At 49.1% G+C, this 23,734-nt stretch overlaps 1 protein-coding gene and 1 long non-coding RNA gene across 2 annotated transcripts in view; one reads left to right on the top strand and one right to left on the bottom strand.

Moving 5' to 3' along the window:
- Positions 1-1,112: 1,112 nt before the first annotated feature.
- Positions 1,113-3,499, bottom strand: LOC131904892 (uncharacterized). The gene is made up of 2 exons (XR_009377817.1): positions 2,961-3,499; positions 1,113-1,575 (listed from the first exon to the last, which is right to left on the bottom strand). It is a non-coding gene; the product is annotated as an uncharacterized LOC131904892 (long non-coding RNA).
- A 63-nt stretch (positions 3,500-3,562) lies between these two features.
- Positions 3,563-23,734, top strand: part of LOC131904781 (whirlin-like) — a 44,031-nt gene continuing 23,859 nt past the window's right edge. The window contains exon 1 of the mRNA XM_059255814.1: positions 3,563-5,018. Within this exon, the coding sequence (XP_059111797.1) occupies positions 4,401-5,018 (618 nt within the window). The 5' untranslated portion in view covers positions 3,563-4,400. The remainder of the gene's footprint in view (positions 5,019-23,734) is intronic.

Raw genomic sequence — 23,734 nt, 5'->3', positions numbered from 1 at the left:
CAAGAAGATGACAACAGCGGTGATGTCGTTCCTTTACTAGCTGGTAGAGAGAGTGAATAAAACATATGTGTTTAAAACACTGCCATTCAAAGAGCACCAGCTGCAGATGTCTACATGTCCCATAGGAAGTGCATCTCAGATTAATCTCTATCACCTTCTAAGGAGACATTTCAGTGAATTAGAGGGAAGGGAGAGGCTCCAAATAACTATGCAATAGAAAAGGGCTTTTAAAGATCACAGTAAGAGAGAGAGAAGGAAGTAATGCTCTGCCCTTCTGTGTGTCATATGTTTCATAGGACATGAAATGCATAGACTGTGTTTGTTAAGACTGTTGTGTCCTGAATCTGAAAAGGAACCCCACGGGCTCATAGTTTGAATAGCTAGTTCCAAGCTGATGACACTATTTTGGGGGGTTTTAGAGACTTGAGTGGTGGGGCCCAGTTGCTGGAGTTGGGTCACTGGAGACAGCTTTTGGGGATCATATGTCCCTGGTTACTTCTTCTCACACTTTACTTCCTGGTCAGTTATGATGTGACTTCCTGGGCCATGGTGTTACCACCATAATGAACTGAACATTCTGGAATCTTGAGCCAAAAAATAATATTCCCACACACACACAACTTGTTTTTGTCAGATATTTTGGTCGCAGTAATGCAAATGCAACTCAGGGAGAGACAAACAGCAAACAAAAATCCAGCTCAACGAAGAGCATATCTAAGCACTTGTAAGTTGTACCGAGCACACAATACAACACAATTCCTTCTTCTTCCTGTTCCGTCTTTTCAGCCGCCCAAGTGAGTCCCAGCTCCCAGAAATGTCTGAACCAGAAGGGTTGGCTCAAGTTGATTGTCAACAACCAACAATTAAAAGTGGTTTTGATGCTGGGTATGGTGGCACTTTGAAGGTTGAAGCAGGGGGATCATGAGTTCAAAGTTAGCCGGAACTATATAGCACGGTTCAGGATAGTCTGAGCTTTGTGGTGAGATCTTGTCTCAGCGAACCCAGGCTTGCAGCACAGCTCAGTAGTCTGAGCTCCTGTTTCACATGTGTATGTGCTGGGGTCAGTTTTCCAGGGGAAAGTGGCCTTTGGAAAGAAAACAAAGAGCAGCAAATGCAAGAGAATACCGTTTTAGCTCTGAAGAGGGCAGTATGGAGCCAAGGCCAAGCAGGTACTCAGGGTTTCCTTCCAGGGCCTGATGGCAGGACAGCCCTCAGGAGCCCAGGCAGCTTGGGTTTCCAAGAGCTTATTTCTTGAAAGACAAACACATCTTCACACATGAAATAGGATTCTTGAGGTTTGAGCACAGTTACACACTGCCTCTCAGGGGGACACAGCGCAAACTGATACGAAGCTGGTTATGCAAGATGGATGGGAGAGTTCCCGTTTTCCTTTCCTGTGCTGGCGCTCCTGTGCTGGCGCTCCGGTCTGCTCTCTCAGATCAGCCTCTGTGAAGTTAAACAATAGCACAGCCTCCCAGATGGCGTCCGATGTTTGCAGAAGAAAGTGTTTCCCGTTCTTCTAAGACTCTGAGCACAGAGTCCTGCTGCCTAAAGCAAAATATTCTCGAAAACATCCTTTGCACAGAAAGAAAATATTGAGAATGGGGATCTTAGCCCCTGCGATGCATTTATCAAACCAATCACAGTAGTTATAATTAGAACACAAAGGAACTGGACGCTAAGCATGAAATATATTTCCAGAAAACCTGAACTGCATGCAGTTAAGCCCTGTGTGGTGGCATTTCCAGGTATGCCATTGATGCATGGGTCGGGGGAGGGGTTGGAGCAGCTCTTAAGTATCTCTCGGTCTGGTTGCATTAAAAGCTTCTACTAGAGTTGAAGAGGAGAAATAAGGATGCATAACATGAACTGCTACACACAGAGCTATAAGACAGATGTCAAAGGGTCGCTCACCCAAATGGCCACTTAAGCCATTCTCTGACACCCTGTGAAATATGTTCATTGGGCACCATTTCAGCGCAGGTCAGCATTAAGAGGAGGGGAGAGCTTCAGGGAAGGCAGAGTTTTAATTCTTCGCCTCCATTTTTGGGAACGCATTAAACGACTATGGTAGAAATCTTCCCATGGCTTCCCACTACCCAGAGAAGAAAGATTATTCTTCTAAAACGTTTTATTATATTTATTGACTTATTTATTCACTTATTATGTGCTGCAGGGTTGCCACCCCCGCCACAGGCACCTGTAAAGGACAACTTGCAGGAGCTGGTTCTCCCCTCCTATTATGTGGGTTACCCAGGTTACCCACTGAACCATCCTGGCAGCCCAGAAAGTCCGTTCTTACTGCCTCTCCCCACTGTGAGCTACCTGGACACTGCAATGTCTGTCTTTCCTTTTACCTTGACTTACATGATCTTTCCATTGCTAGACTACGACTCTCCAAGTCAGAGATTTCATCTCTTTATCCTGGGTATCCAGGATCTAGCATATGAGCCAGAATGAGTGCTTGGAAAATGTTGAGTGAAGAGTGACCAGTACAATAGGTAAAGAAAGAAAGAAGTAAACAGTGAACCAGCCACGCTTCTGCACCCAGCTCAAAGCCACTTCAGATAACCCTTCTCCTGCTTGTCCCATGTCAGATTCTGCCGTTTCATTGCCGGGATGGCAATCTAGGGCAGTTTTAAGGAAAAGACAGCTTTTCAGAGAACAGCTGAGGAGAGGTAATTTGGGTAGGAAGAGATGCACATGACATGTGGTGGTGACTGTGTAAAGCACTATGGATCTCCTTAGAACACACCCTTTGAGTAGAAGCCCTGAGTTTTTCCTGGGATCCTTTTAGGAGAGTGGGTGTCCAATGACAGATTTCAGACCATGTCCTCTGGCATCTTGCCATATAAAAAGTATAAAAGGACTGTATAGAAAGTTGCCGTGTAACCTTCGCTCTGTCCCCCCAGTGTGAAAAGATCACCAGCAGGACATTAGCGTTGGGACAATTCACCTACCTACTTCAGACTTCGTTTTAAGTACACTTGTGTGTGTGTGTTTGCATATTTTACATTTCTGATAACAGCTCCTTGGTTTCCTCCATCCCGGAGACCACCAGGGCAGGGGATCAGGTTCTTCTATCCCGGCACAGGACTTGGCTCCCACGGGCACATGTGCAGGTGACTGACAACTGTCCACATACACACTTAAACTTGTCAGCGTGTGTGCAAGCGGCAGGAACAACATTTTAAGGCAGAAAAACGAAGCATGAAGCATCTAATATTTTAGAGGCCAAAAGTTGGCCATTTTCCCCAGTTGTGAATTGGCAAACCTGCTAATTGCTCCAGAGCGACCCTGGAGTTCAGCTGTGATCTCTGGAGAGCAGTTTTGGGGACCCCATCCCTTCACCCTGGGTTGTGGGAGTGGGAAGTCTTCGCAGGCCACTCCCCAAGGGCTCCTCCTGCTGCTACCCCCCACTTTCACCCCTTTCTTCCCTGGGGCCGGACTGTTTCACCCCGTCTCCAGGCAACAGCCAGGCGCGCCAGGCGGGACGTCATTTCCTGAAGAGCCCGCTGGGGGGACGGGGCGGGGAGGGGGAGGGGTGAGGGGCGGGGCCAAGGCCCGGCTGGCGACGGCGACGGCGACGGGCGTCGGAACTCGCTGGAAGACTCGGCTCAGAGCTGCTCAACAGTTCGCAAAGTCCGGGCTCACGGGCGCGTGGCTCCGTGTGCGCCCGGGCGGCGCTGGGGCGCGGGGGGCCCCGGGCTGCTGCATGGTGGGCGGCCCGGGACATGCCCCGCTCCCCGCGCCGGACGCCCGCGTGGCTCCTCCGGCTGCGACTGCTCCGGACTCTGGGACTAGATCGACCGGCACCCTAACTTCTGACTTTGGGGTCCCCCAGCCCTAGAGGAACGGGCAGCTCGGCTGGGGGAGCCCCGGGCATGGTGTGACGGGGCGGGCGGCGTGGCTGCGCCCCCCACTGCGGCCACGCGTGGTCCCCGCGCCTTCCGTCATGTAGCTGCTGTCCCCGCTCCCCTCCGCCTCCAGCCGCAGTCTCCGCGACCTCCGGCCTCCAGCCGCCAACTCTTTGTCCCCCAGGATCCCGCCGCGGTCTTCGCGTCCTCGGGATTGCAGCCGCCGTCTCTTCGTCTTCCGGATTCCAGTTTCGCCACTCCGGCTGCCTTCGCGCCCCTGGGACACTAGCCACGGTCCCTGCCATCTCCCCAGGATCCAGCCACCGCTCCTGCGCTCCCTCCCCCGCCCCAACCCACCCCACAGCCGTCGTCTCCGCTCTCCAGCCAGTCTAGACTGCAGTCATAGTCTCCGCGTCTCCCCCAAGCCCAGACTCCAGCCGTGACCTCCGCGCCCCCGGGAATCCAGCTGTCGCGCCGCTGGCCGCAGGTGCAGCAGCCGCCCCGCGCCGCGCGCCCCGAGTGTGGCCGGGCCTCGGCGGGGAGATGAACGCGCAGCTGGACGGCCTGTCGGTGAGCTCGTCCTCCACCGGCTCGCTGGGCTCAGCGGCCGCGGCGGGCGGCGGCGGGGGCGCGGGGCTGCGGCTGCTGTCTGCCAACGTGCGCCAGCTGCACCAGGCGCTCACGGCGCTGCTGAGCGAGCCCGAGCGCGAGCAGTTCACTCACTGCCTCAACGCGTACCACGCGCGCCGCAACGTCTTCGACCTGGTGCGCACCCTGCGCGTCCTGCTGGACAGCCCGGTCAAGCGGCGTCTGCTGCCCATGCTGCGACTGGTCATCCCGCGCTCCGACCAGCTGCTCTTCGACCAGTATACGGCCGAGGGCCTCTACCTGCCCGCCACCACCCCCTATAGGCAGCCCGCCTGTGCCGCTCCCGACGGCGCGGGGCCCGGGGAGGTGCGGATCGTGAGCCTGCGGCGCGCCAAGGCCCACGAGGGCTTGGGCTTCAGCATCCGCGGGGGCTCGGAACACGGCGTGGGCATCTACGTGTCACTAGTGGAGCCGGGCTCCCTGGCAGAGAAGGAAGGGTTGCGGGTCGGGGACCAGATTCTGCGCGTCAACGATAAATCTCTAGCCCGGGTGACCCACGCGGAGGCTGTCAAGGTAGGGCTGTGGTTTGTGGGAGTGGTAAGGGGACGGTACAGGCAGTGTAGTACTGCCTTTTCGGTTGCGCTGTGCTGTTTTCTCTTATACCAAATCGCTTGACCCTTCTGGTCTCCGTTGTATTTTTGTTTTGCCCCGTCTCGACTTTAAAAGAGGAATACCTAATGTGTGGCACAGAGAGGGGATGGTGATTCTTGCCTTGCCTGACCTAAAGGCTAAGGTACAAACACAGTATCACACAAGCAAATGTCTGGTCACAAAGTGTGAAAAGGGCTGTGGAATCTTAGGAATGGTAGAAGAGAGCCCCTGCTTGGCATTACTGATGATCCACCCTGCTGCTGCTGCTGCTGCTGCTGCTGCTGCTGCTGCTGCTCTGTTCTCCGCATCCGGATCCGTAGGTTTTTGCCCCTGAAAGTTCTGCTTCACTGCTAGTGACACAGGAGGAGGCTGGGTGACCACAGAGCTAGTGTAGACTAGCTGGTGTATCCTGGAACAAGCCAGACCAGAGAAGTGACTCCTGACTTTGTTGCAAACTAGGCTACTGCCTGAACATCCGGAATGAAACCCCACAGTCCCACGAAAGTGTGCACTTGTGTGTGTGTGTGTGTGTGTGTGTGTGTGTGTGTGTGTGTGATCTGTTAATTGAGAAAAATAACCTCACCACAACTGGCTAGTAGGAATCTAATCCTGCTGTCTGGAAGAACATTCGTGCCTGCTAGTCTTATCGCCCAGGGTGAGTGAACACCAGCCAGCTGGAGTATGAGATGCAGGGTTTGGTCCCTGGCTGGACTCAGGGATCTTTCTCTCATAAGCATTAGCCCCAGCCCTTCTGCTTCTTAACATGAAGTGAGGAGTTTGAAGGAAAGGAAGGACAACAGTTCACTATCTGCTCTCTTCAGAGAAACGCTTCTCCCTGGTTAGGGGTGGCCGGTGAGCCCCCCTCACCCCATTTTCTGGCCCACCTCACACAGCTGTGCCAAACAGGACACACTGGCTGCTGGAAAACTCCTAGGGAGCAAAAGTCCAGGGCTACTTCCTGGGCGGTGTTCAGTGACTTGTGGTCAGATGAGCAGAGTTGGCTGACTGTGTGCACCTTGGACACCTTCTGTCTCTGACCTTGGCTTTGATCATTTGCTTCTCTACTCAAGGTCCCCTTTTCAGAAGGCCCCTGAGGTTTCTGAAAAAATCTTTCCAGTTTCTGGAGAAGCTTAATGGCCTTTTATTATTCTGGGGGCTAGCAAAGCTCTTCGTGGGTTTCCCATTCTCTCAGGCTCCTCCCCCAACATGATTCTCTCCTCTTTATCTTGCATCCCATATATCCATAAAGAAATAGCCCATTAGTGTTGTCCTAAGAGGTCCAAAGTTCCCAAAATGATGAATTTACGCTCTAAAGAGACTTGATCCAAATGTCATTTATAAGCACGGATTCAATTTTAGTGGCAATTTACAGAAACTGGAGTCACTTAATCATCACTAGGTGAGAGACTTTGGAAAGGCAACTTGAATATGAGCAATACAGGCTCTTCCTCCAGTTTGCACCTCAGGTCTGGCTGAACCGTTCAGTTTCTGGCATCAAAAAGGTCATGATCAGGACTGTAGGTGTCAACCTCCCTGAGCTGCTCCTGGGTGCTCTTGAACTGGGGCTCAGGGCCCTACCTCGTATCAGGTCCTGCTTGATGTTTGCAGAGGGACACCTCAGCTCTCCAAGCACAGTTTAGGAAGCCTGCAAAGGAACACTTGCCCCCGGGGTTGAAGGGAATAGAACAGGAACATCCGTGAAGTGTGACATCTGCAACACAGGGCCTGTGTGAGCAGAGTTGACTTGCACATCTCTTTTCCTCCTGGTGACTACCATGAGCTCCCGGCCTAAGGGAGCACTTCTAACCAATGTCAGACATGTGATTCTGGGACCCTTCAGAAGCATTGGGCAAAAGGAATGTTGTGTCATCCCAACTCCAGGGAATGGAGGGGACAGAATTTTCAGTAGTCATACAGAACAGAGGACACCACACTGCAGGGTGACATCATGTTCAGGTGAACAGTTAGAACACCCGGAGAACTGTTGACACATTGTATAAAATGCAGAGAATAAAGTCCCTTCTCTGAGACCCGGAAGGGGCCCCAGTTACTCCAGGAGACACACGTCATCACCTGGGAATTGTGGGGGGGGGGCCTCTTGGTCAGCCATGAGCTATGGGACTCAGAGGGCTCCATGGTTAGTGTACACAGATACTAGCTGCACTCCAGGCTTCAGTCAGTGTCCCTGAGTTCTCTACTTGTGTCTTGTTTCTGTCCCAGGGTCCCCCATTCCATTTAGTAGACGATGTCTTTTCAATTAAAAACAAAAATCTATATTTTTCCTTCATGTTGGCAAAAGGAAGTGAACCTCAGAACTTTCCCAGAGGAGAGATTGTTTGTATGCATATACAACATAAAGAGAATCCAATTAAAACGAACCCTTAAGAATCAAAGTGTGAGAGCACGTGTGCATCAGAGAGGAACACAGCTTTTAAAAGAGGGATCAAGTAAACAAAGTTTACTCAGCTTCTCTTCCTGACTGATCTTACATCCATTGATACCCAAAGCAATTTGCTGAGGATTTTATACCGCACCCAACAGGATTCCATTCCTCTTTTAAAGTCCAGTTATCCAATCAGCAGTGACATGTCTAGATTAGGCAAACCATTTACTATGTAGAATTATGTTGGAATGTTTGAGTTTTGAGAGGGGGAAAAAACGTATTTGGAATAAACAAGAGTCAAACTAGTAATTTTTTTTTTAAAGTAGCTCTTTCAAAGGTCTCCAAACAGACATGCTAGATCAGTCAGCCAAGGACTCCATAGACTACTTGCTACATTAAGTTCTGCTGCACCCTTGCCATGTGTGACCTTGGGCAAGTCACTGACTGATATGATTTGCTCCGGGCTAAATGGGTCTGGAGCTGTCCAAGGTCCTTCCCAGCTCTGGGAGTCTGATTTGCTTGGCTTGTGCTACCCAGAAGGCATGGAGACCGTCTGATCATCTGTGTTCTTGTTCTTTTGGAATTGCCTTCATTTAAGGCAAAAAGAATTGGCTGTGGATTGGGAGAAGGGAAGCTTGGCACCCCTGGGTAACTGCTAAATCAGGGAATCCATGGGTTACACACTGTACTGGAGGGAGCCCGGCTGCCGTCTCTCATTCCTGTCTCTCAACCCAAGAACACCAGCCCTGGGGTGAGACCAGAGTGAGTGGGAATTGCCAGTAGGGTTGGGACACAAACAGCACCGCCTTGGGAGCACTGGAGCAAATCTACTCACCCACTAGCTTCCTTAGTCCCTTGTTGATGTAGGTAGCAGCACTTAGGATATCCAGGTACTGTTTGGTGTGGCGTGTGTGTGTGTGTGTGTGTGTGTGTGTGTGTGTGTGTGTGTGTACTTAATAAAAATTAACAGCTTCGTTGCAGTCCCAGCATTCCCACAGGTAAATCTGAGCAGCAAATTAGAATCTGAAATGTTCCAGACGTTGAGAAGTGTTTGTGGGCCCTTCCAATTAATTAGAGCTGTCACTTTTCCCGTTCCTTTGCATAATAACCTCAGGAGGAATCTGTCAACATTAATACAAGTCGTTCTGTTGGGTTCAGAAGGTTCGAAATGACATATTTGTCGTTTTACATTGTCATGGTTAGTGAGGCCACTACATATTCTTATCACTTCCAGACTTGTATCTGAAACCTGGTTTCCTGCACCTGGTCTCTTTCTGGGCTCCAGTTGGAAACCATGGGTACACACTGGCTCCTCTCTGGCCCAGTAACAATTCTTGGTTCTCATGAATCCTGTCAGCTGTGACCTGCAGAGAGTCCACTCTTTAGAAAGCTCTTGGTTACCTCATATCCAGAGTTTATGCAGGTCTGGGAGAGGGTCTGTGTCTTTAATGCAGTCTTGTATATTTATTGGCTCAGGCTGACACTCGGGGCTTTAGAAAACGATGCCTGTGTGAGACAAATCTTGCAGCCGGTTATTTGCTGTTAAATCAAAAGCCACGTTTTATCAGTACTGCCTTTGTAGGGAGCATCGATGGTCTGCTAGATTTCGTGTCTTCTGACTTGAAGCTGGACATGAAAGGGGAACAGAGTCAGCCTTGCGCTGGCTTTGGTACCTCGGTCGCCCTCATCTGCTGACGACCCCAGGCGGTTTGTGACTCGCCTCAGGTGCTCATTTGGATGGAGCTGCAGAGAGCAGTGTGGGTCACCACCACTGCTGCTGCATCCTAGGCTTTTTTGTGTTCTGCTACTTGCCACCTCGGCCTGTCTCCAGCCCCATGCAGGGACACAGCCCCACGTGCACCTGTCAAGTGCAGGCTGCCCGTCATCTGCGCCTGCCTGTCTGCTCATGCATGTCTCCTTGGATTCTTAATCTTCCCTCCATCCTGCAAAGGGCTTTGCATAGAAGCAGGCATTTGGCGGGGATTAGGGCTCCAACTGGCTTTCTAGCAAGGCTCTTTTATGGCTGTTTGGCCCCCATTGCTTAGGGACATCACTCAAGTCCCCAGTCAGGGCCAGAGAATCTGATTAGAAGAAATGACATTAAATGGCTGGAAGTAGCTAGAGGCTGAAATACCAATCTTCTCATACCCATTCCTTTTTTCTTTCTTTTTAAACCCCCAAGCAAGCATGCAAGCTGGAGTCTAAGCTCACAGATGTCTAATTGTGCCGCAGGGTGGGGGCGCTTTTAAAAAGTGCCTGGGCTGCCGCATTTCCTTTTACTTTCACAGCCGGGCAGGTGCAGAGTGGGAAGCATGTTTTCTGTTCCCTTCCCTGCATTCCAGGTGGCAGCTGCGGGCAGCAGTGCCGAGGGTCAGGGAACATGGGCCTTGCTTTTGATTTCCTTTTCTTTTGAGAACATATTTGTGTGTGTGTGTGTAGAGGTATATGTATGTGTTTGTGTGGGGGTGTGCACTTATGCATGCAACTGTGTGTGTGTGTGTGTGTGTGTGTGTGTGTGTGTGTGTGGTGGAGGAGCAGGTCAAGATTGACATCAAGTGTCCTTCTCTATTGCTCTCTACCTTATTTTTCGATAAGGCATGGTCTCTCACTGAACCTGAAGTTCAAATATTTGGCTGGACTGACTGGCCAGTGAGCTCCAGGAACCTGCCTGCCCCGCCTCCCGCATGCACTGCCCAGTGTTAGGGTACAGATATTCACAGCCACACTTGCCTTTTTAGCAGGTGCTGGGGATCTGAACTCAGATCCTGATGCTTGTGCAGCGGGTACTTTACTCACTGAGCCACGTCCCCAGCCCTGGGGAGGAGTTCTAAGTTAATGGCTAAATTGAGCAGGATGAAGGTTCCCTACACATGCCCCAGCCCCCAACCATTTACGGCCTCCCCCATGATTGCATCTCTACCAGAGTGAAGTTGTTAAGAGTTGCTGCACGTGTGTTCACACAGCCTCATCCTGCGGAGCCTTGAGTTGGCATTTGCCACGTCCCGTCTTTGCATTACTAGATCCCTGTTCAGAGTGTCTGTGTTGTGCTGGGTGTTTTGACCCTCCTGTGCTGTCCCAAGCTGAGGTGGGAAGCAAGGAGGAGCATGGTCAAGAAGGTCCCCAAGGCCTGTGTAGCCAGCATCCTGGAAGGCAGTGTCAGAACCCCTTTGGGAGACAGGCAGATGTCTTAACTTGAGTCTAACATTTGAGAGTTACTCAGAGACCCTAACCTCAGCACAAAGCGACATCTTCCAGCCCATCTCATTGTCCGTTAGAGCCATTTTTCCATACATTCTCTGAGCCACAAACCTATGACATTGGAAGTCAGAGATGAGGAGGACACAACTCCTGTCCTTAGCATGTCAAGTAGCAGGGCCCAGCTCCAACGGCACCTACAAGTCATCAAGTATTTTAAGTGCTGTGACATCCTGATGCCCTGTATCCTTGCCACCCTCCTGAAGGAAGTACCTTCCCCTTCATCCCGTCTTTCTAACCCTTGATCCCCCTTTGGTTCCCTTCAGCACGGCTGTCACCACAGGATGGGCAGTTCTTTATGTCTCTCAACCATCCACCTCCGCACCACATAGAAACTCTGACAGCCAACACTGCCTGTGTCCCGTTTGCTCCCATAGCCCCAGCATGCCTCCTGGGGCTCCCTGGAGGTACTGCAATAAATGGGTGAACATGTACTGGGTGTATAGAACGATGTGCCGGGCTAGCAAGCATTCCTTTATTTCTGAGTGTGAGATCTAAGGAAATCCGTGTGTAGACACTGAATGGAAACCCGAGGAAAGCCGTAAGCTGTTGTGTGTGCTCTGCACAAAGCTGGCTGAACCTCAGTCATGGGTTGGTGAAATAGGCACAGACCTCCCATCTGCCTCCTTCTGGGATGATTCTGGGTGAATGGGATGGTGACTGACTAGTTGAGAAAACATTTGAAGCCCTCTATTTATTTAAAGGCTTCTAAAAGCCATTGTCTATATCTGGGGAGGCAACAGCTTTTCCCACCTTCTGTGGCCCACATCCACTTTGTGAGACCCTGCTGCTGGCAAGTTAATTTATCACTTTGCTCTTAATTTTAAAGCCCCGTTCCCAGAAGTGGGTTATTTCAGCAGTCTGATTGTGTCTGTGGTTCCAAAATAGAATTGTTTATGCATTCTCATGCAATCAATGAGCCGATTTGGGGTGAGCTTCATCTGGCTTTGGGGTTTTTATTAAAGCAACTTCAAGTTGCAAGAAGCCCCAACATGCACCAGGCTAGGCCTCCAGTAATCACACCTGCACTTCAACGCGGTATCCTTCAAGAATGCAGAAGTGGGTCTATTTCTTCTCCTCTCCAGTCCCAGCACCTTTGCCTCCTTCTCCGTTGAGAATTTGTGTTCCTTCTGCTAAATTGGCTGTGGCTGTGCTTCAGCTGGCAGCCAGCTCCATGCTTATTCTTCCTTCCTACCTGACTTTGCTAATATCAGCATCCTCTGGACCCAGAAAGCAAAGCAAATACATCAACCTTCCTCCATAGTCCCAAGATGGCCTTGACCCTGGCTCCTAAAGCTGTAGGCTGCAAGAAGGGACATAGAAAAGTGACATCAGGAAGGGTGTTTGCAGCCAGAACCTCCTCTCTGGGAGGGCCCTGTGTTTGAGGCCAACCTAAGCTACACAGGGAGATCCAGGCCAGCCTGGACTGTGTGGGAAGATTCCAAATAAATAAATAATTAGGAAAGGGGGGTATCTATAAATATCTAGAGTCTAGTGCTAACTTGTTAACTCCCAAATGTTAGCTTTAAGCCTAAGAGTTGATAAAGTCCCCAGGCAAATCCAAGCCACACCCACACTGAAGTATGGGGGATCCTGTTCGCACCCCTAACATTTATCCCCACACACACTTGCCCAGAGGTGCTGGGGATGTATTCAGGTGGTAGAGTGCTTGCCTCATCTACGTGGAGTCCTGACAAAAGTCCCCAGGACCATGTAAACTGTGTGTGGTGGTCCACACCTATAGCTCCAGCCCTGGAGAGACCGAGGCAGGAGAATCAGTTTAAGGTCATCCTTGGCTATATAAGGAGTTAGAGGTTCCTGAGACACAGGAGACCCTACCTGAAAATCAAACAGCATGTGGGGCCCACCTGGCCACTCTTAAAACCCTACTCCCTCATCCCCTACCCCTGCCTTCAACGTCATTCCAGATGTGTAAGGTCAGCTGATGGATGGTAAAGTCTAAGGAAGGGATGTCTGTAGATGGAATTTGGAAGTGGGTCTGGATTTACCTGTCAGTGTTTCTTAGCAGTGACCTTGGGCAGGCCTGCTTGTCTCTCTATGACTCAGACATCCCCAATACTGAACATAACTCATGGTCCTCACAAACATGTCATTGTCCTTATATCATTGTATATTGAAAGTTTGAAAAATTTGACCATGGAGGTCTCACTGCAAGCACTACAGTGAAGAATATTCTCAATGGTTCTGACTTGGCTTTGAAAACCCTTTAGTGTGCCTGCTTAATTGTTTGGGATTGTTGTTTGTTTGGGTTGCTTTGCTCTTAAGTGTTATTGGAAGAAAATAGCAGGACCTGGGGCCGGTGTATTGCTGGTAGCTGTTTGAATTGCAGAGTCATGTGCCCAGTGCAGTGAACATCCTCACATTTCTTTTAAAATGCAATGGCTCCTATCTGGCTTTTGGTATCTGCAGTTTTGCTTTATAGCCACAATAAAGCTCGGTGAATAAATGGAACTGGGTGTTCCCACCTGCCTTTTGATTATTTTTGTGTGAGGCCTTAAATAATGGGAGACTGATGAGACAACCCAGAGAAGATAGCCTTGTCCCTGGTCTCAGCATCCTTCTCTGATGGGCTCCCCAGGGGTCCCCATGAGGAAGGCGAGGAGGCTGCTATTTCCAGAGCCTATTAAAGCAATTAATGCAGGTGAAAGTTTGATTTGATAGCACAGACTTTTTGTACTTAAGGGGGAAAAAAACCAAACTTGTAATTGATTTAAACCACATCTGAAATGGTGTGCTAGACCTCTTTAAGAAATTTCTGATTAAGAAATGTGGTCCAGGTTTTGGAAGTTCATCTCCCATGTAGCTATGCAAGATTGCATTTAAACGTTCGGATAGTGGCTTTCCTTCTGCCCTTTAATCTTCTGTCTCAAAGGTGGGGTGGCTTGCTTTGTTGTTGTTGTTGTTGTTGTTGTATGTGGACCCAGCTTGCCCTTTCCTTCCCTTTGTTCCTTTCCTCCTCCTCGCAAATATCGGTACTCATACCTTCTTCTCTTCCTGGAGCCCCAGTGTCTCCAGTTCTCCCAAGACTTCCTCCAGGCTTAAGAAAGATCTAAAGTCAGTACATATGGATTCTTTCTACTCTTTCCTCAGATGTCTGTATTTCTCCACATTTTCTAGCCCTGCCGTCCCTGCTGTCCTCCTGCCCCAGTGTATGCCCGTGATCTACCTTTCTGTGCCAGTCTGCTATGGGGATGGCTCCAGCCCCGATACAGAAGGAGCGTCCAAGCCTGATCCTTCACAGGGCATTTCAGAGCACAGGTCTCCTCATGGCAGCTGCCCTTCAGCTCTGTCGTCTATTCTGTCCAGACCTTGCCTTCTCTAGATCCCTGCTCTTGAGCTGGAAGATCACAAGGCAAAGGTCAGACTCTAACTTATCCTCCAAGGTACTTAACCTCATCCGCTTTTACCTACAGACAGTTTTTGTTGTTTGTTTCCAGCCAGGTCCCCAAATGGAACCCACACATGACCAACCAGGTAGCATACTCTGCGAAACAAGGCTTGTTTCTGTCCACCTTTTGACACCCATTAGAAACAAGCCTCAGTGCATCTCCCCACAGACCTGCCCGGCCCCTGGCATCACTTCCATCTGTGGGAAACCTTCTTATTCTTCCCCCCCTCTCCCTCCATGTACCAACCTGCTTCACTCCCACCACAACATAATAAATAGTATTCCATACAGTGTTCTTCATTCGTCATCATAGGATAATAACTTTGACTCTGAGTGAGGGCTTACAGTGAACCAGCACCAGCTACGGTATCAACTCATTTCAATCTCTCAGCAGTCCCTTGCAAAGAGTTTGTCTCGTGCCTGTTGTCACGGACCGATGCAGGTGGAGTCATTTCATTGTGTGGAAAGGTCCCTGCCTCCATCCACATGGCCGCGAGAGCAGGATCGGAACACTGCGGGTTAAAACGAAGCTTCCCCTGTGCTGCCGTGAAGCTGGCTGTTAGCTCCTGCGTCCCTGATGGGGCAAGTTCAAGAGCAGAGGCAGGTTGTAGACCCAGGCTTTCTTGACCAGAGGAACAGCAGATAGGAGTGATGTCCCATACTGCTGGAGCCAGCTCTGGCTTCAGAGCCTAGCTCTACACTATTGTAGGTCTCCAGCATGCATCTTAGCTTTACCAAAGTTGATGAGGGCTGTGGAGATGGCTTAGTGGTTAAGGGTGCTTGCAGCAAACCTGCCATCCTGAGTTTGAGCCCCAGAAACCACATGGTAGGAGAGAACTGATTCCTGAATGTTGTCCTCTGACCTTCACACATGGACCCAAACACAGGCACATTCACGTTAAGTAAATAAATGTAAAAGAAAAAAACATTTTTTTTTTTAATGTAAGCTATCATGCAGTACAGGCAAGTCACCTCACTTCTCTGCTCAGGTTTCCTCACCTCTAAATGCAGGTGCAGGTGGCCATGCAGAGACTGTATTAATGTACCTACCAAATGATGATCCTTCTGGTCCCAGAGAAGGTGTGAAGTGAGTAACACACAAGATACTTATAATCCATAGCATATTGACCTGTATCACCAAGAGCTTCTTGTGCACCCCCACATGGCTCTTCCACATCCCCAAGGAAGGGCACCCTGAGAATCACAGGAACACCTAGAAGAGAGGAAGTGGGGTCAGTGTTGGAACCCAGGCCTGGCTGCCTCCAAAGCACACACTCACTGGCACAGCTCCACTAGGAGCCTTGGTGGCAAGAGGAAGGCTTCTGTGAGTGTGTGTTTCCTCCCTGGGTTCTGTCCTGTGGAAATGACTGTGTAGCCATTTGATGAGGAAATCCACAAGGAGGCAGAAAACCCGGGTCCTGGCCACACTGCCTTTCCTGAGTATCTTGTATTTTACGATAGACTTTAGGGAGAGGAGCCACACTGGCGTCTTCCCATCGTCCCGCTTGACTCTTACTTTCTGTTCTGCCTCTCTGGCCATGCCCTGACCTTTATCAGATGTTGATTTGGTTTTTGTTGTTGTTATTGTTGTTTTGTTTTGTTTTGTTTGGCTTCGCTTTGCTTAAGACTAGCTCTCTCTATGTAACCATAGCTGTCCTGGAACTCTCTATGTAGACCAGACTGGCTTCAGATTCAGAGATCCTCCTGCCTTTGCCTCGTTAACGCTGGGATTAAAGGCATACACCCCTCTAGCTGGCTCTGTCAGGGTTTTATTTTGTGCATTGTCGATGAAAATTCTCTGCTAGATGACAGTCACCTCAACTCCCTCCCTTGCTCCCCTTCTTACCATTAGAGTAAGCCAGTGCTGGTGAATCATCCTGTATGGTGCATTCCCCGACTTCATCCACACAGCTATCAAAAGAGGATCTGGGGACTTGGGGCTCACCCCTGTGAAAAGCTGGTGGCCATCCACCATCCACTTGCCTGATTGGACAAGTCCAAGGTCCAGCTTGCTGGGTTCATATGGAAAAGCTGGGTTCGTGGGAAAAGTCTACCTGTTTACTTTAAAGAAGTAAAGTGTGTGTGTACTTGTCTATGTATATGTGTGTGTGTTCCTCTCTGTATTTATTTGAATGACCTACAATATAACGGTTCAGGTGAAAAACAGTGGGCTGGCAAGATGCCTCAGCTAACAGAAGGGCTTACTACGGAAGCCCAACAACCTGGCTTAGTTCCTGAGACCCATATAAAGGTGGCAGAAGAGAATAGACTCTGTACTTTTGTTCTCTGACCTCCAGGTGCATGGCATGTGCATCTCCCCCCCCCCAACACTTTATACACACAATGATAAATGAAATAATTTCTCAAGTTCAGAAAAGCGTGTGTGTGTGTGTGTGTGTGTGTGTGTGTGTGTGTGTGTGTGTGTGTAAAAAGCAGAGGGGGCAGGAGAGACGGCTCAGCAGGTAAGAGCACTTGTTGCTCTTGCAGAGGACCTGGGTTCAGTTCCCAGCACCCACATGACCGTTCATAACCATATGTAACTCCGGTTCCAGGGGATTGGTGCCATTTTCTGTCCTCTGCACCTACAAAGCATGGCTGTGGTGCACACATGTACATTCAGGCAAAACACAAGTTAATGAAACTTAAAAAAGAAAAAAAAGCAGAGGTCTTAGAACTGTAGATAATCCCATCTACCAGGAATTGATTCTTGTTTATAATTTGACCCATGTGTTTCCAGTTGTCCGTGAGCACTGTTTTGGGAGTCACCACTCCGCCTGGGAGAACCTTGCTATTTGGGAGTCCCCACCCACCTGCCTATCTGATGTGGTTGTCCGTCTGCTGCTTTTGCCCAACCATGAACTAAGACAGATTTCTCACCTTGATAAATGTTTCTAGTATGTGATTTTTAATGATAGCATAATACATGGAAAGGAAGAGATGTGTGATTTATCTAACTAATTTCTTCTTGTTGGACAGTTTGTGTTTTCAGTGTTATCCATATTGCTGCATTCCACATCGCCGCACATTAATCTTTAAGCACGCCACTAATAATCCCCTGGGCTGTCTCTGTGGAGATGGTGTTGGCTCAGGAGAGAGGCATAATTTTCAGACTTTTGATAACTGTGGCCAAACTGCTCTTACGAAGGAAATTGTTTTTTGATAGTCCCTCCTACCCACGTTAGCAGCATGTGAGAGCCCTCATTTCTAACAATCTGTGCCCACACTTGATGTTGTATTTATTTTCCATTTTCCAAGCTGATAGACAAACACTATCCCATTTTCCATGTCTGTGGTTTGTGTTCACGCTTTTTGACATATAACTTCTTATTGGTGTTCTGCCTGTTTAATAACAGGTTTTGTATTCGATGTCATCAACTCTATCAATCTTGTTCCTTCTGACATTTGCTGGGTTGCCTTTGTAAAAGATGGTTGGTCATCCACCTTGAATTCAGATTCCTCAGGCTGAAATTGAGTTAAATTGCAAGTCTGTCCCTTTTCAGCGGAGAAAGGTCAACAAGCAGTGGGGGCCGAGGCTGTAACCAGGCTGTGAGGAGAATCAACCCCCTCGGCGGATCTACTCCTGCTCCGAGAAATTGACATTGATGGAAACAGACATGAGCTTTGGACATTGATCGCAGGCCATAAAACACTCCATTGCAAACCCATCGAGACTCATCTTGAGCAATTGTATTTGTGATTCCAAGAGCATTGTTAGTTCTTCCAAAAAAGAGAGAGAAAAAAGATAAAAATTAAAAGAACGTTTGTAAAGCAATTTACTTAAATTATAAGGCACCAGGAGGAAGCCTTGTGAACAGTTGAGGAATTGCACTGAAAAGGAATCAATATCTTTCTGGAAACTTCTCTGCCCTCATCTTGGGAGTTGTGGTCACTGTCACCCATGCTCTCTTGCAGATTTCTTACTGATTCTTCCCAAGATCAGGGTGTCACCTCCCCCAACACATACCTCCTTTTGCTTGTTGATGGTTTTTGTGGTTTTGTTTTTGTTTTTTATTCTTTTTAAACAGCAAGCTGCAACCCACTAAGTTATTAGGGGCAACAACAGTGAAGAACGGGGCCTTTTAGATGTCAGATCTCTGTCTCAGCCCCGGGATCCATGTTCCCAGGGCAGGAGTGAAGGTTTCCTCTTTCACAGGGAGGCTTTGGAGGAGGTGAAAGACCCAAAGGGAAGAGAGAGGGAGCTAGCTCTCAGTGAGGCTCTAATGAAAGGCAAGTCTCTTTCTGGTTTTGTTAGCGTATGTTACACACAGCAATGGGTTTCATTCTACAGGACTATAGTGTATTTTGATCATTGCCCCCTTCTCATTCCCTCTGATCTCCTTTTTCCAGTTAGCACTCCTCCTGCTTTCATGGTCTTTGTGTGTGTGAGACTCAGTGAGTTCAGCAGGGCTGATAAAGGAGCATTGTTGTGGGTTATTAAAAGAGCATGGGCAACTTACCAGTGGCTACCTCTATAAAGATGTAGTGCCCCTCCCGCCCCCCCAGCAAACATTACCTACCAGTTCCTTGGGGAGGGGTGGACCCTCAGGAGACCCGTGAAAGACAAATTTCATAACATTAAAGAAACCCATCATTTCCCACTTGTGTGCCACCTCCGGGCCATCCTTCTGGCACTGCCACACTTCCTGTTCCTGAGAGCCCACTTCCTGTGCATGGAATCCCCTGCCTCCTTGAAGTTTTCCTTCCTGCGTACATCATGTTCTTTCAGGATGCTTGCATTGAGCTGTGGTTCAGGAATGGGTCCTGCAGGACTCCCACAGAGGGAGGGTGTTTCCTCCATGTTTGCAGCAGCTCAAGCGTACAGATCTGGAGCAGATGGACCACATCATGTTCCCAATTTGGCATGCAGATGTTGGTGATGCTGTAGTGAAGCTGTGGTTGACTGATAGGATGTTCTTACCAGACCATGAAACAAGTATGCCATCATTCCAAGACAATACAGAAATAACAGAGTGCAACTTTTGTGTAAGGGGATGTATATAACTCATGCATATTCTTAGACCAAGCTCGGGAGAGGAGGGAGGGGGCATCGGAGTTATTGTGGGAAGTATCTCTGCCTCTGACTGCATAGAAGTTTTTAGTCCTAGACATGTGCTGTGATTTCAGGGTCACGTGTTCATCCACCCAGCATCTGTGTTAGTGAGCACCTACCACAGTGGTGAGATTTCATTCCCTCTTTATACTCTGCCTATTTAATTCATTTATTTTTATATGTCTTAACTAATATTCCTAATCAGGTAAAAAGTGGTAAGTGGCTTACGCTTTAAAGGTGCTTCATTAAAAAGGCAGAGGGAGCTGGACACAGTAGCACATGCCTTTAATCCCAGCACTCAGGAGGCAGAGGCAGGTGGACCATTGTGAGTTCAAGGCCATCCTGGTCTACATAGCAAGGACTACTACATAGGATAGCCAGGGCTTTGCAGAAAGACCTTGTATTTTAAAAAAAGGCAGAGGGATCAGAGATTATATTAGACTCTAATAATTAGAGGTTGGGGAGAGTGCTGATGGGTAAAGCACCTCACACAACTATGAGGACCCGAGCTTAATCCCCAGAACCCACTTGAGAGGACAGTAGTTCTAATCACAGCATTCCTATGAGAATCTGATAAGAGAGAGAACTTTTATTTATCTATTTGTTTTGAAAAGATTTATTTTCATGTTATGAGTGCTTTGAATATTTGTGTATGTGTGCACCATGCGCTTGGAGGTCAGAAGAGGGCATTGTCTGAATGTGCACCACAGGCATGTAATGCCCAAATAGGCCAGTAAAGGGCTCTGGATCCCCTTGCACTGGAATTATAGGTAATGGTAAGCCATCGTGTGGGTGTTGGGAACCAAACCTGGGTTTTCTGTAAGAGCAACAAGTGCTCATAACCACTGAGACATCATTTCTTCAGTTCCCAAGAGAGAACACCGTCTTAAAGTGGAAATTGAGGACCAACATCCAAGGTTGTCTTTCACATGCTCAAGGGACATTCGGGTACCAGTACACTCATGAATACACATATATTATACATTCTTAAGTCACATACACAAAACAAAACAGAAATAATCTTAGAAAGTGTCTGTGTGTGTTAATTAAATTGAATTCTGAGGTTTCTAGAATCAAAACAAAATTAGAAATCAGCAGTGGGGTGCCTATAATCCTAGCACTCAAGGTCAAGAGGTAGAGGCAGGAAGACTATGATTTAGACTTCAGCTGGGCTGTTTAGCATGATTTAAAAACAAAAAAGTGAAATACGAAATGAACGGTTTTAGTTTTACTGGAGAAGTCATGGACCCTTCTGAGATGTAACGCCCCTGCTGGTGGCCAACACTAAGAGGAAGGCTTTCATGCCCATGTCACTGCCTATCACTTTATGTGGAATCCCTTGCCCCTTCCTATGTTTTCAACCCCCCTGGACACACCCAATATCAAGCCAGAAGAGTTTTCTGCCTTCCAGTGTTGGGAACAAAGTAGATAAAATGATCGTCTGTAGTGAGAATGTAGAGAGGTGAACTTGGAGGCACAGGAGCCCCACGTGCAGAGGGCTGAAGTGGAAAGGAGCCTGGAGCACCTGATACTTCTAGAAAGCTCAAGTGGCCGGCAGGGCGTGCAGCTGCCAGGGGGCAGGGCTGAGACACACTGCCGGAAAAAGAAGCTTGCTTGCTTCCTCAGCCGGCACAGGAAGGGATAGGGGCCACTTTCCTTCTACAGGGAGTCTGGCCACTCTGCAGTGCTGGTCTGGGTGCTGAACCAGGAGTCTGGGGCCCTTGCTGTTAGAGGTCATTAACACTAAAGAAATGGCGTTCATTAGAGTTTTTATTTCTTACAACATTGAAATATGCTGTCGGGGCAAAGGCCACACTGCCAGTTCTACTCTCTCTCAAAGCAGGCTGAGTGGGGAGGCCTTTTCAGGCCATGTGGCCATCCCTAGCACCGGCTCAGCTCTCAGAAGTCTGAGGACTACCGCCAGCTTGCAGCCTGAAAGTCTCATGTTCCCCTTTTAAAACTCCCCTATTGGAGACAAGGTGTAGAGCTGGCTTTGCTGGCCTTGTGGTACCTGAACCCCTAGTGAAGGAGTGGTGGTGGGGGTTGGAGAACCCTAGATTCATATCCAAGCCCCGCCTCTTGCTTTCTTTGTGACCTTGCATAAGACATGTCTTTCCTCATATGTACAGCTGGAAGATGATGGTTGTCTTTGTGATTTTCTATTGCTGCCCCCTGCAGGTGGCCATGGGAATCACAGCAGGCAGAAAAGCAGGTCCTGAGGACGTCTTCCCAGAGACTGTGGTTGTACATAAATGAAGATGCACAATCTGGGAAATTAGATGCATATGCACTCAAAACTGTACCTGAGAGGATGTTAGTCAGAAATGTCTCTACTGGCAGGAAGCAAAAGCCCAAATTTCCAGTGTTAGAGGAGTAAGAACTCCATGCTGGATGAGTGTCCTCTTGCTGTGTGGAAACACATGAGTTTCACCGAACTGGTCATGAAATAGCCCCCCAAATAATTTTCATCTAAAAAAAGTGGAGCTGAGCATGATTGTGCATATCTATCATCGCAGCCCCTGGGAGGTAGAGGCAGGAGGATCATGAGTTTGAGGCCAGCCTGGGTTATGTGAGACCCTGTTTCAAAACACCAAAAGCAATAAAGAATGAATGAATGAATGAATGAATGAATGAATGAATGAAGAGTGAATGGGCCTAAAATTTCCATTATGAGTCCGTTTATGACCAAAGAAGATGGTTTTGTTATTGTTTTCTTTTTTTGTTGTTGTTGTTTATTTTGTGTTTTGTTTTTTTGTTCTCACCTTGGATGTGGGAAAACTTTGTCTGTGCCTGAGCTGTCATCTGATAGTGTGCCCCTGTGACCCTCTTCATGTCTGTGTCCACGCACATACTTGAGCATGATCCATCGCTGTGTTAGCGTGCCCCTTTAGTCCTGCACCGTGGCCAGTCCAGGTTGTTCCTCTGTCCTCTGCAGGGAATTGGGTCATTCTGACCTCTGCTGGAGAGGGGCATCAGTCAGCTCCAAAGAGCTGAGTGAGGTGATTGGCCTCCTGGGAGTACCACGTGTGGAGACCGGCAGGCATAATCCATATTCCCTTTATCTTGACGCGGGCCTGAATGGCGGTCTGGTGATGGATAGCATCCACCCCGCACCATCTGCTGGTCAGATGGAGACTGCTCTGATTTACACTGGAAAAGCACAGGGGAGCCGCTGGGTCTGGTTTTCCAGTAGGGTGATGACCATGGTGAGAACCTAGCGCTCCCACAGCTGCCCTTGCAGTGGGCTCCTCCACCTACAGAGGGCGCAGAAGGCTGATCTTCAGCTTGCATCACAGAAACTGATGGACAGAGAAAGGGGGCGGGGGGGGGGGAGCAACTTCAGACAGCTAGTAGGCAGTTGATTGAGGCAGACAGGCTGGTACCAGGGTTACTGTTGTAGGGGAGAAGTGTTGATGTCAGCAACACACACAGCCAGTACCTGTTGCTTTCACAGAAGTGTTTGTGTTTTTTACCTCTCCGTGGGAGCGGTCCCTGGCCTTCTTTGGTAAACCCAATTTGGAATCTGCCTCTTGGCATACCCAGGATTCTTCCTCTATATGCCCTGTTGTTGTTATTGTTGTTGTTGCTGTTGTTGTTGCTTTTCTGAATGCCTCTTGCCCCTCCCAGCTGGTAGGACACCTCAGAGTCCCAAGTTTACACCAGGTTTAAGGGTATGAGCCAGTGACATGATAAGAATAGAAGCTAGCTGTTCTGAGTATTCGCCCCCAGAATGGGGAGAACTGGAGAACCTGCCCACAAGTCTGCCTAGTGTCTGTCCCTACATGTCTCCAAGGCCCTGACCTCTCCGCTGTCATGGATGACCACTCACTATATGGCCCTGAATCAGACAGATTTAGAAGATCCATTTGGGAGGTACCTTACCGGTCACAAGGTCCAACCTGCTTATTGCCAGATGGCCAAATGGAGGCCCAGCTAGGGGAGAAACCTCAGGTCCCCTAGCAAGACTGCCCATGGCCTGGCTCTCTGTCTCTCCAGCCTTGAGGTCTTTGCAGTTTTCCCTGATGCCTGAGGCTGCAGGCTACCAGGTGCACTCTGCTAAGAGAAGTACAGTGACTGGCTTGGCATTCTTGTGACTGGGACCTTGCTGTCCCCAGATGGCCGGAACCACAGGAGTCAAGGTAGCAGCCTTGAGTCAGTGTGAAAGGCCAGAGGAGTGGCTGTCCCCAGCTGTCCTTCCGAATGCACTCCTCTGTTTGGTGACCTCCTTTGAGATGAGCCGGAGCGGAGGCTAGAAGGTAGCAACTGACTGTGGAGAGCCTTCCCACCACACATGCACTTGTAGTTAATCAAAGAGGGCGGAGTGGCGGGCACGCTCCTTCCAGTTCCAGTGGGCCAAAGCTGTGTTTCGAGAGTGCCTGGCCACTGAAAGTGCTGCCTCGGGAACCTTGTTTCTTTCTGTTTTTACGGAAAAATACAGAGAGCCATAGGTGTTCTTGCCCTCCACAATCCCTGAAAGCAACATTTATCCTCAAAGACGAGTCGGCATCAGATTCCAGAACGGTCTGAGTGATGTGGCTGGC

The sequence above is a fragment of the Peromyscus eremicus genome, chromosome 2, assembly GCF_949786415.1.
Source record: "Peromyscus eremicus chromosome 2, PerEre_H2_v1, whole genome shotgun sequence".
NCBI classification, from domain to species: Eukaryota; Metazoa; Chordata; class Mammalia; order Rodentia; family Cricetidae; genus Peromyscus; species Peromyscus eremicus.
Note: the sequence above shows the minus strand (reverse complement) of the source record. Positions and strands in the feature narration are given on the sequence as shown.